Source organism: Centruroides vittatus, unplaced genomic scaffold, assembly GCF_030686945.1.
Source record: "Centruroides vittatus isolate TY-2023 unplaced genomic scaffold, ASM3068694v2 contig_3231, whole genome shotgun sequence".
NCBI lineage: Eukaryota > Metazoa > Arthropoda > Arachnida > Scorpiones > Buthidae > Centruroides > Centruroides vittatus.
Window position 1 is genome coordinate 1 of NW_027122075.1, and position 13,086 is coordinate 13,086.

The 13,086-nt window shown below is 37.4% G+C and overlaps 4 protein-coding genes across 4 annotated transcripts; all 4 read right to left on the minus strand.

Moving 5' to 3' along the window:
* Positions 1–1,547: 1,547 nt before the first annotated feature.
* Positions 1,548–2,018, minus strand: LOC136973587 (pneumococcal serine-rich repeat protein-like). Its single transcript, XM_067268317.1, has one exon. The coding sequence runs from the start codon at positions 2,016–2,018 to the stop codon at positions 1,548–1,550; it is 471 nt and encodes a 156-aa protein (XP_067124418.1).
* Positions 2,019–5,162: 3,144 nt separating this feature from the next.
* On the minus strand, positions 5,163–5,633 carry LOC136973588 (pneumococcal serine-rich repeat protein-like). Its single transcript, XM_067268318.1, has one exon. It carries the CDS (start codon positions 5,631–5,633, stop codon positions 5,163–5,165), a length of 471 nt encoding a protein of 156 aa, XP_067124419.1.
* Positions 5,634–8,776: 3,143 nt separating this feature from the next.
* Positions 8,777–9,247, minus strand: LOC136973589 (pneumococcal serine-rich repeat protein-like). Its single transcript, XM_067268320.1, has one exon. It carries the CDS (start codon positions 9,245–9,247, stop codon positions 8,777–8,779), a length of 471 nt encoding a protein of 156 aa, XP_067124421.1.
* A 3,143-nt stretch (positions 9,248–12,390) lies between these two features.
* On the minus strand, positions 12,391–12,861 carry LOC136973590 (pneumococcal serine-rich repeat protein-like). Its single transcript, XM_067268321.1, has one exon. It carries the CDS (start codon positions 12,859–12,861, stop codon positions 12,391–12,393), a length of 471 nt encoding a protein of 156 aa, XP_067124422.1.
* Between the last annotated feature and the right edge of the window lie 225 nt (positions 12,862–13,086).

The following is a 13,086-nucleotide window of genomic DNA, read 5'->3' on the forward strand; positions in this document are numbered from 1 at the left end:
AGTTTAAATTTTTCAATGTTTTATCGCGTTTACGTAAACAATTTACATATTCAAAATAAATATTTTTTTGTAAAATTTGATGCAGGGTGTTGTCTAAAATTCGGCTACAAAAAATTATAGTGCTAGATTAGTAACATTTCGAAATATTACAATAAGTATCAGAAAAAGTCGACTTGCACCAACTTGCACTGATTTGTATAGACTTGAACCGACTTGCACAAACTTGTACCAACTTGCATTGACTTGCATAGACTTGCATCGACTTGCAAAAACTTGAATTGACTTGAACCGATTTGCATTGACTTGCATTGACTTGCACCGACTCGCATTGACTTGCATAGACTTGCATTAACTTGCATTGACTTGCATATTCTTGCACCTACTTGCATTGACTTGCATTGACTAGCACCGACTTGTACCGACTTGCGTCGACTTGCACCGATTTGCATTAACTCTCACCGACTTGTTCTGACTTGCATCGATTTGCATGAACTTGCATTGACTTGCACGAACTTGCATTTACTTGAACCGACTTGTTTTGACTTGCATCGACTTGCATAGACTCGCACCGATTTGCACTGACTTGCATCGATTTTCATAAACTTGCATAGACTTGAACCGACTTGCATTGACTAGCATCAACTTGCATAGACTTGCATTGACTTGCACTGACTTGCAATGACTTGCATCGATTTCTACCAAGTCGCACCGACTAGCATTGACTTGCAGAAACTTGCACCAACTTGCTCTGAGTTGCATTGATTTGTACTGACTTTTTTTGTTTCGACTTTCACCAAATCGCATAGACTTGCACCGACTGGCATCAATTTACATAGACATGCATTGACTCGCACCGACTTGCATTTACTTGAATTGACTTGCATCGACTTGCATAGACTTGCACCGACTTGCACCAACTTGCATCGACTTGCACCAATTTGTATGGACTTGCACCGACTTGCCCCAACTTGTACTGACTTGCATCGACTTGCATAGATTTGCATTGATTTGCATCGACTTGCATAGTCTTGCACCAACTTGCATTGATTTGCATCCATTTTCATAAACTTGCAACGATTTGCACAGATTTGTATTGATTTGCATCGATTTGCATAGTCTTGCACTGCCTTGCACCGACTTGCATAGACTTGCATTAACTTGCACCGACTTGCATATTTTTGCACCTACTAGCATTGACTTGCATTGACTTGTTTTGACTTGCATCGACCCTCATAGACTCGCACCGATTTGCACTTACTTGCATCGATTTGCACTTACTTGCATCGATTTGCATAAACTTGCATTAACTTGCACCAACTTGCATTTACTTAAACCAACTTGCATCGACTTGCATAGACCTGCACTGACTTGCATTGACTTGCATTAACTTTTACTAACTTGCACCGACTTGCATCGACTTGCAGAAACTTGCAGCAACTTGCTTTGACTTGCATTGATTTCTACAGACTTTTTTGTTTCGACTTGCACCAAATCGCATTGACTAGCACCAACTAGTACCAACTTGCATTGACTTGCATAGACTTGCATCAACTTGCAAAAACTTTAATTGACTTGAATCGATTAGCATTGACTTGCATTGACTTGCACTGACTCGCATTGACTTGCATAGACTTGCACCGACTTGTACCGACTTGCATTGACTTGCACCAATTTGCATTGACTTGCACTGACTTGTTTTGACTTGCATCGACTTGCATAGACACGCACCAATTTGCACTTACTTGCATCGATTTGCATAAACTTGCATTGACTTGCACCAACTTGCATTTACTTAAACCAACTTGCATCGACTTGCATAAACTTGCACTGACTTGCATTGACTTGCATTGACTTTTACCGACTTGCACCGACTTGTATCGACTTGCAGAAACTTGCACCGACTTGCACCGACTTGCACCAATTTGTATAGACTTGCACCGACTTGCCCCGACTTGTACTGACTTGCATTGATTTGCATAGATTTGCACCGACTTGCATCGACTTGCACCGACTTGCATTGATTTGCATCGATTTTAATAAACTTAAAACGATTTGCACAGACTTGTATTGACTTGCATCGATTTGCATAGTCTTGCACTGCTTTGCACCAATTTGCGTCGACTTGCAAAGACTTGCATCGGTTTTCATTGATTTGCATCTACTCGCATTAACTTTCACCGACTTGCATTGATTCGCACCGACCTGCATTCAATTGCATTAACTTGCACAGACTTACACCAACTTGCATTGAGTTGAATTGACTCGAAATATTTCAAAAAGTATCAGGAAAATTAAAAAAAACTTGTGTTTCAACTTTTCGATGTTTTATCGCGTCTACGTAAAAAATTTACATATACAGAATAAATACCTCAGTAAGGTTTAACACAGAGTGTTGTTTTGAACTGAAATAAATTAAAACTATAGTGCTGGATTAGTAAGTTTTTAAAATATTACGAGAAGTATAAGAAAAAGTAAAAAAACTCAAGTTTCAACTTTTGAATGTTCTATCGCGTCTACAATTAAAATTTACATATATAAAATAAATACCTTGGTTAGGTTTAACGCGATTTGTTTTTCTAAACCAGGGAATACAAAAATTATAGATTCGTATTAGTAAGTTTTCAAAATATTAAGAAAAGTATCAGAAAAAGTCAAAAACTAGAGTTTGAATTTTTCAATGTTCTGTCGCGTTTACGTAAACAATTTACATATTCAAAATAAATATTTTTTTGTAAAATTTGACGCAAGGTGTTGTCTAAAATTCGGCTACAAAAAAATTATAGTGCTAGATTAGTAACATTTCGAAATATTACAAAAAGTGTCAGAAAAAGTCGACTTGCACCAACTTGCACTGACTTGCACCGATTTGTATAGACTTGAACCGACTTGCACAAATTTGTACCAACTTGCATTGACTTGCATAGACTTGCATCGACTTGCAAAAACTTGAATTGACTTGAACTGATTTGCATTGATTTGCATCGATTTTTATAAACTTAAAACGATTTGCACAGACTTGTATTGACTTGCATCGATTTGCATAGTCTTGCACTGCTTTGCACCAATTTGCGTCGACTTGCAAAGACTTGCACTCGGTTTTCATTGATTTGCATCTACTCGCATTAACTTTCACCGACTTGCATCGATTCGCACCGACCTGCATCGAATTGCATTAACTTGCACCGACTTACACCGACTTGCATTGAGTTGAATTGACTCGAAATATTTCAAAAAGTATCAGAAGAATTAAAAAAACTTGTGTTTCAACTTTTCGATGTTTTATCGCGTCTACGTAAAAAATTTACATATACAGAATTAATACCTCGGTAAGGTTTAACACAAAGTGTTGTTTTGAACTAAAATAAATTAAAACTATAGTGCTGGATTAGTAAGTTTTCAAAATATTACGAGAAGTATCAGAAAAAGTCAAAAATCTCAAGTTTCAACTTTTGAATGTTCTATCGCGTCTACAATTAAAATTTACATATATAAAATAAATTCCTTGGTTAGGTTTAACGCGATTTGTTTTTCTAAATTAGGAAATACCAAAATTATAGATTCGTATTAGTAAGTTTTCAAAATATTAAGAAAAGTATCAGAAAAAGTCGAAACTAGAGTTTAAATTTTTCAATGTTTTATCGCGTTTACGTAAACAATTTACATATTCAAAATAAATATTTTTTTGTAAAATTTGATGCAGGGTGTTGTCTAAAATTCGGCTACAAAAAATTATAGTGCTAGATTAGTAACATTTCGAAATATTACAATAAGTATCAGAAAAAGTCGACTTGCACCAACTTGCACTGATTTGTATAGACTTGAACCGACTTGCACAAACTTGTACCAACTTGCATTGACTTGCATAGACTTGCATCGACTTGCAAAAACTTGAATTGACTTGAACCGATTTGCATTGACTTGCATTGACTTGCACCGACTCGCATTGACTTGCATAGACTTGCATTAACTTGCATTGACTTGCATATTCTTGCACCTACTTGCATTGACTTGCATTGACTAGCACCGACTTGTACCGACTTGCGTCGACTTGCACCGATTTGCATTAACTCTCACCGACTTGTTCTGACTTGCATCGATTTGCATGAACTTGCATTGACTTGCACGAACTTGCATTTACTTGAACCGACTTGTTTTGACTTGCATCGACTTGCATAGACTCGCACCGATTTGCACTGACTTGCATCGATTTTCATAAACTTGCATAGACTTGAACCGACTTGCATTGACTAGCATCAACTTGCATAGACTTGCATTGACTTGCACTGACTTGCAATGACTTGCATCGATTTCTACCAAGTCGCACCGACTAGCATTGACTTGCAGAAACTTGCACCAACTTGCTCTGAGTTGCATTGATTTGTACTGACTTTTTTTGTTTCGACTTTCACCAAATCGCATAGACTTGCACCGACTGGCATCAATTTACATAGACATGCATTGACTCGCACCGACTTGCATTTACTTGAATTGACTTGCATCGACTTGCATAGACTTGCACCGACTTGCACCAACTTGCATCGACTTGCACCAATTTGTATGGACTTGCACCGACTTGCCCCAACTTGTACTGACTTGCATCGACTTGCATAGATTTGCATTGATTTGCATCGACTTGCATAGTCTTGCACCAACTTGCATTGATTTGCATCCATTTTCATAAACTTGCAACGATTTGCACAGATTTGTATTGATTTGCATCGATTTGCATAGTCTTGCACTGCCTTGCACCGACTTGCATAGACTTGCATTAACTTGCACCGACTTGCATATTTTTGCACCTACTAGCATTGACTTGCATTGACTTGTTTTGACTTGCATCGACCCTCATAGACTCGCACCGATTTGCACTTACTTGCATCGATTTGCACTTACTTGCATCGATTTGCATAAACTTGCATTAACTTGCACCAACTTGCATTTACTTAAACCAACTTGCATCGACTTGCATAGACCTGCACTGACTTGCATTGACTTGCATTAACTTTTACTAACTTGCACCGACTTGCATCGACTTGCAGAAACTTGCACCAACTTGCTTTGACTTGCATTGATTTCTACAGACTTTTTTGTTTCGACTTGCACCAAATCGCATTGACTAGCACCAACTAGTACCAACTTGCATTGACTTGCATAGACTTGCATCAACTTGCAAAAACTTTAATTGACTTGAATCGATTAGCATTGACTTGCATTGACTTGCACTGACTCGCATTGACTTGCATAGACTTGCACCGACTTGTACCGACTTGCATTGACTTGCACCAATTTGCATTGACTTGCACTGACTTGTTTTGACTTGCATCGACTTGCATAGACACGCACCAATTTGCACTTACTTGCATCGATTTGCATAAACTTGCATTGACTTGCACCAACTTGCATTTACTTAAACCAACTTGCATCGACTTGCATAAACTTGCACTGACTTGCATTGACTTGCATTGACTTTTACCGACTTGCACCGACTTGTATCGACTTGCAGAAACTTGCACCGACTTGCACCGACTTGCACCAATTTGTATAGACTTGCACCGACTTGCCCCGACTTGTACTGACTTGCATTGATTTGCATAGATTTGCACCGACTTGCATCGACTTGCACCGACTTGCATTGATTTGCATCGATTTTAATAAACTTAAAACGATTTGCACAGACTTGTATTGACTTGCATCGATTTGCATAGTCTTGCACTGCTTTGCACCAATTTGCGTCGACTTGCAAAGACTTGCATCGGTTTTCATTGATTTGCATCTACTCGCATTAACTTTCACCGACTTGCATTGATTCGCACCGACCTGCATTCAATTGCATTAACTTGCACAGACTTACACCAACTTGCATTGAGTTGAATTGACTCGAAATATTTCAAAAAGTATCAGGAAAATTAAAAAAAACTTGTGTTTCAACTTTTCGATGTTTTATCGCGTCTACGTAAAAAATTTACATATACAGAATAAATACCTCAGTAAGGTTTAACACAGAGTGTTGTTTTGAACTGAAATAAATTAAAACTATAGTGCTGGATTAGTAAGTTTTTAAAATATTACGAGAAGTATAAGAAAAAGTAAAAAAACTCAAGTTTCAACTTTTGAATGTTCTATCGCGTCTACAATTAAAATTTACATATATAAAATAAATACCTTGGTTAGGTTTAACGCGATTTGTTTTTCTAAACCAGGGAATACAAAAATTATAGATTCGTATTAGTAAGTTTTCAAAATATTAAGAAAAGTATCAGAAAAAGTCAAAAACTAGAGTTTGAATTTTTCAATGTTCTGTCGCGTTTACGTAAACAATTTACATATTCAAAATAAATATTTTTTTGTAAAATTTGACGCAAGGTGTTGTCTAAAATTCGGCTACAAAAAAATTATAGTGCTAGATTAGTAACATTTCGAAATATTACAAAAAGTGTCAGAAAAAGTCGACTTGCACCAACTTGCACTGACTTGCACCGATTTGTATAGACTTGAACCGACTTGCACAAATTTGTACCAACTTGCATTGACTTGCATAGACTTGCATCGACTTGCAAAAACTTGAATTGACTTGAACTGATTTGCATTGATTTGCATCGATTTTTATAAACTTAAAACGATTTGCACAGACTTGTATTGACTTGCATCGATTTGCATAGTCTTGCACTGCTTTGCACCAATTTGCGTCGACTTGCAAAGACTTGCACTCGGTTTTCATTGATTTGCATCTACTCGCATTAACTTTCACCGACTTGCATCGATTCGCACCGACCTGCATCGAATTGCATTAACTTGCACCGACTTACACCGACTTGCATTGAGTTGAATTGACTCGAAATATTTCAAAAAGTATCAGAAAATTAAAAAAACTTGTGTTTCAACTTTTCGATGTTTTATCGCGTCTACGTAAAAAATTTACATATACAGAATTAATACCTCGGTAAGGTTTAACACAAAGTGTTGTTTTGAACTAAAATAAATTAAAACTATAGTGCTGGATTAGTAAGTTTTCAAAATATTACGAGAAGTATCAGAAAAAGTCAAAAATCTCAAGTTTCAACTTTTGAATGTTCTATCGCGTCTACAATTAAAATTTACATATATAAAATAAATTCCTTGGTTAGGTTTAACGCGATTTGTTTTTCTAAATTAGGAAATACCAAAATTATAGATTCGTATTAGTAAGTTTTCAAAATATTAAGAAAAGTATCAGAAAAAGTCGAAACTAGAGTTTAAATTTTTCAATGTTTTATCGCGTTTACGTAAACAATTTACATATTCAAAATAAATATTTTTTTGTAAAATTTGATGCAGGGTGTTGTCTAAAATTCGGCTACAAAAAATTATAGTGCTAGATTAGTAACATTTCGAAATATTACAATAAGTATCAGAAAAAGTCGACTTGCACCAACTTGCACTGATTTGTATAGACTTGAACCGACTTGCACAAACTTGTACCAACTTGCATTGACTTGCATAGACTTGCATCGACTTGCAAAAACTTGAATTGACTTGAACCGATTTGCATTGACTTGCATTGACTTGCACCGACTCGCATTGACTTGCATAGACTTGCATTAACTTGCATTGACTTGCATATTCTTGCACCTACTTGCATTGACTTGCATTGACTAGCACCGACTTGTACCGACTTGCGTCGACTTGCACCGATTTGCATTAACTCTCACCGACTTGTTCTGACTTGCATCGATTTGCATGAACTTGCATTGACTTGCACGAACTTGCATTTACTTGAACCGACTTGTTTTGACTTGCATCGACTTGCATAGACTCGCACCGATTTGCACTGACTTGCATCGATTTTCATAAACTTGCATAGACTTGAACCGACTTGCATTGACTAGCATCAACTTGCATAGACTTGCATTGACTTGCACTGACTTGCAATGACTTGCATCGATTTCTACCAAGTCGCACCGACTAGCATTGACTTGCAGAAACTTGCACCAACTTGCTCTGAGTTGCATTGATTTGTACTGACTTTTTTTGTTTCGACTTTCACCAAATCGCATAGACTTGCACCGACTGGCATCAATTTACATAGACATGCATTGACTCGCACCGACTTGCATTTACTTGAATTGACTTGCATCGACTTGCATAGACTTGCACCGACTTGCACCAACTTGCATCGACTTGCACCAATTTGTATGGACTTGCACCGACTTGCCCCAACTTGTACTGACTTGCATCGACTTGCATAGATTTGCATTGATTTGCATCGACTTGCATAGTCTTGCACCAACTTGCATTGATTTGCATCCATTTTCATAAACTTGCAACGATTTGCACAGATTTGTATTGATTTGCATCGATTTGCATAGTCTTGCACTGCCTTGCACCGACTTGCATAGACTTGCATTAACTTGCACCGACTTGCATATTTTTGCACCTACTAGCATTGACTTGCATTGACTTGTTTTGACTTGCATCGACCCTCATAGACTCGCACCGATTTGCACTTACTTGCATCGATTTGCACTTACTTGCATCGATTTGCATAAACTTGCATTAACTTGCACCAACTTGCATTTACTTAAACCAACTTGCATCGACTTGCATAGACCTGCACTGACTTGCATTGACTTGCATTAACTTTTACTAACTTGCACCGACTTGCATCGACTTGCAGAAACTTGCACCAACTTGCTTTGACTTGCATTGATTTCTACAGACTTTTTTGTTTCGACTTGCACCAAATCGCATTGACTAGCACCAACTAGTACCAACTTGCATTGACTTGCATAGACTTGCATCAACTTGCAAAAACTTTAATTGACTTGAATCGATTAGCATTGACTTGCATTGACTTGCACTGACTCGCATTGACTTGCATAGACTTGCACCGACTTGTACCGACTTGCATTGACTTGCACCAATTTGCATTGACTTGCACTGACTTGTTTTGACTTGCATCGACTTGCATAGACACGCACCAATTTGCACTTACTTGCATCGATTTGCATAAACTTGCATTGACTTGCACCAACTTGCATTTACTTAAACCAACTTGCATCGACTTGCATAAACTTGCACTGACTTGCATTGACTTGCATTGACTTTTACCGACTTGCACCGACTTGTATCGACTTGCAGAAACTTGCACCGACTTGCACCGACTTGCACCAATTTGTATAGACTTGCACCGACTTGCCCCGACTTGTACTGACTTGCATTGATTTGCATAGATTTGCACCGACTTGCATCGACTTGCACCGACTTGCATTGATTTGCATCGATTTTAATAAACTTAAAACGATTTGCACAGACTTGTATTGACTTGCATCGATTTGCATAGTCTTGCACTGCTTTGCACCAATTTGCGTCGACTTGCAAAGACTTGCATCGGTTTTCATTGATTTGCATCTACTCGCATTAACTTTCACCGACTTGCATTGATTCGCACCGACCTGCATTCAATTGCATTAACTTGCACAGACTTACACCAACTTGCATTGAGTTGAATTGACTCGAAATATTTCAAAAAGTATCAGGAAAATTAAAAAAAACTTGTGTTTCAACTTTTCGATGTTTTATCGCGTCTACGTAAAAAATTTACATATACAGAATAAATACCTCAGTAAGGTTTAACACAGAGTGTTGTTTTGAACTGAAATAAATTAAAACTATAGTGCTGGATTAGTAAGTTTTTAAAATATTACGAGAAGTATAAGAAAAAGTAAAAAAACTCAAGTTTCAACTTTTGAATGTTCTATCGCGTCTACAATTAAAATTTACATATATAAAATAAATACCTTGGTTAGGTTTAACGCGATTTGTTTTTCTAAACCAGGGAATACAAAAATTATAGATTCGTATTAGTAAGTTTTCAAAATATTAAGAAAAGTATCAGAAAAAGTCAAAAACTAGAGTTTGAATTTTTCAATGTTCTGTCGCGTTTACGTAAACAATTTACATATTCAAAATAAATATTTTTTTGTAAAATTTGACGCAAGGTGTTGTCTAAAATTCGGCTACAAAAAAATTATAGTGCTAGATTAGTAACATTTCGAAATATTACAAAAAGTGTCAGAAAAAGTCGACTTGCACCAACTTGCACTGACTTGCACCGATTTGTATAGACTTGAACCGACTTGCACAAATTTGTACCAACTTGCATTGACTTGCATAGACTTGCATCGACTTGCAAAAACTTGAATTGACTTGAACTGATTTGCATTGATTTGCATCGATTTTTATAAACTTAAAACGATTTGCACAGACTTGTATTGACTTGCATCGATTTGCATAGTCTTGCACTGCTTTGCACCAATTTGCGTCGACTTGCAAAGACTTGCACTGGTTTTCATTGATTTGCATCTACTCGCATTAACTTTCACCGACTTGCATCGATTCGCACCGACCTGCATCGAATTGCATTAACTTGCACCGACTTACACCGACTTGCATTGAGTTGAATTGACTCGAAATATTTCAAAAAGTATCAGAAGAATTAAAAAAACTTGTGTTTCAACTTTTCGATGTTTTATCGCGTCTACGTAAAAAATTTACATATACAGAATTAATACCTCGGTAAGGTTTAACACAAAGTGTTGTTTTGAACTAAAATAAATTAAAACTATAGTGCTGGATTAGTAAGTTTTCAAAATATTACGAGAAGTATCAGAAAAAGTCAAAAATCTCAAGTTTCAACTTTTGAATGTTCTATCGCGTCTACAATTAAAATTTACATATATAAAATAAATTCCTTGGTTAGGTTTAACGCGATTTGTTTTTCTAAATTAGGAAATACCAAAATTATAGATTCGTATTAGTAAGTTTTCAAAATATTAAGAAAAGTATCAGAAAAAGTCGAAACTAGAGTTTAAATTTTTCAATGTTTTATCGCGTTTACGTAAACAATTTACATATTCAAAATAAATATTTTTTTGTAAAATTTGATGCAGGGTGTTGTCTAAAATTCGGCTACAAAAAATTATAGTGCTAGATTAGTAACATTTCGAAATATTACAATAAGTATCAGAAAAAGTCGACTTGCACCAACTTGCACTGATTTGTATAGACTTGAACCGACTTGCACAAACTTGTACCAACTTGCATTGACTTGCATAGACTTGCATCGACTTGCAAAAACTTGAATTGACTTGAACCGATTTGCATTGACTTGCATTGACTTGCACCGACTCGCATTGACTTGCATAGACTTGCATTAACTTGCATTGACTTGCATATTCTTGCACCTACTTGCATTGACTTGCATTGACTAGCACCGACTTGTACCGACTTGCGTCGACTTGCACCGATTTGCATTAACTCTCACCGACTTGTTCTGACTTGCATCGATTTGCATGAACTTGCATTGACTTGCACGAACTTGCATTTACTTGAACCGACTTGTTTTGACTTGCATCGACTTGCATAGACTCGCACCGATTTGCACTGACTTGCATCGATTTTCATAAACTTGCATAGACTTGAACCGACTTGCATTGACTAGCATCAACTTGCATAGACTTGCATTGACTTGCACTGACTTGCAATGACTTGCATCGATTTCTACCAAGTCGCACCGACTAGCATTGACTTGCAGAAACTTGCACCAACTTGCTCTGAGTTGCATTGATTTGTACTGACTTTTTTTGTTTCGACTTTCACCAAATCGCATAGACTTGCACCGACTGGCATCAATTTACATAGACATGCATTGACTCGCACCGACTTGCATTTACTTGAATTGACTTGCATCGACTTGCATAGACTTGCACCGACTTGCACCAACTTGCATCGACTTGCACCAATTTGTATGGACTTGCACCGACTTGCCCCAACTTGTACTGACTTGCATCGACTTGCATAGATTTGCATTGATTTGCATCGACTTGCATAGTCTTGCACCAACTTGCATTGATTTGCATCCATTTTCATAAACTTGCAACGATTTGCACAGATTTGTATTGATTTGCATCGATTTGCATAGTCTTGCACTGCCTTGCACCGACTTGCATAGACTTGCATTAACTTGCACCGACTTGCATATTTTTGCACCTACTAGCATTGACTTGCATTGACTTGTTTTGACTTGCATCGACCCTCATAGACTCGCACCGATTTGCACTTACTTGCATCGATTTGCACTTACTTGCATCGATTTGCATAAACTTGCATTAACTTGCACCAACTTGCATTTACTTAAACCAACTTGCATCGACTTGCATAGACCTGCACTGACTTGCATTGACTTGCATTAACTTTTACTAACTTGCACCGACTTGCATCGACTTGCAGAAACTTGCACCAACTTGCTTTGACTTGCATTGATTTCTACAGACTTTTTTGTTTCGACTTGCACCAAATCGCATTGACTAGCACCAACTAGTACCAACTTGCATTGACTTGCATAGACTTGCATCAACTTGCAAAAACTTTAATTGACTTGAATCGATTAGCATTGACTTGCATTGACTTGCACTGACTCGCATTGACTTGCATAGACTTGCACCGACTTGTACCGACTTGCATTGACTTGCACCAATTTGCATTGACTTGCACTGACTTGTTTTGACTTGCATCGACTTGCATAGACACGCACCAATTTGCACTTACTTGCATCGATTTGCATAAACTTGCATTGACTTGCACCAACTTGCATTTACTTAAACCAACTTGCATCGACTTGCATAAACTTGCACTGACTTGCATTGACTTGCATTGACTTTTACCGACTTGCACCGACTTGTATCGACTTGCAGAAACTTGCACCGACTTGCACCGACTTGCACCAATTTGTATAGACTTGCACCGACTTGCCCCGACTTGTACTGACTTGCATTGATTTGCATAGATTTGCACCGACTTGCATCGACTTGCACCGACTTGCATTGATTTGCATCGATTTTAATAAACTTAAAACGATTTGCACAGACTTGTATTGACTTGCATCGATTTGCATAGTCTTGCACTGCTTTGCACCAATTTGCGTCGACTTGCAAAGACTTGCATCGGTTTTCATTGATTTGCATCTACTCGCATTAACTTTCACCGACTTGCATTGATTCGCACCGACCTGCATTCAATTGCATTAACTTGCACAGACTTACACCAACT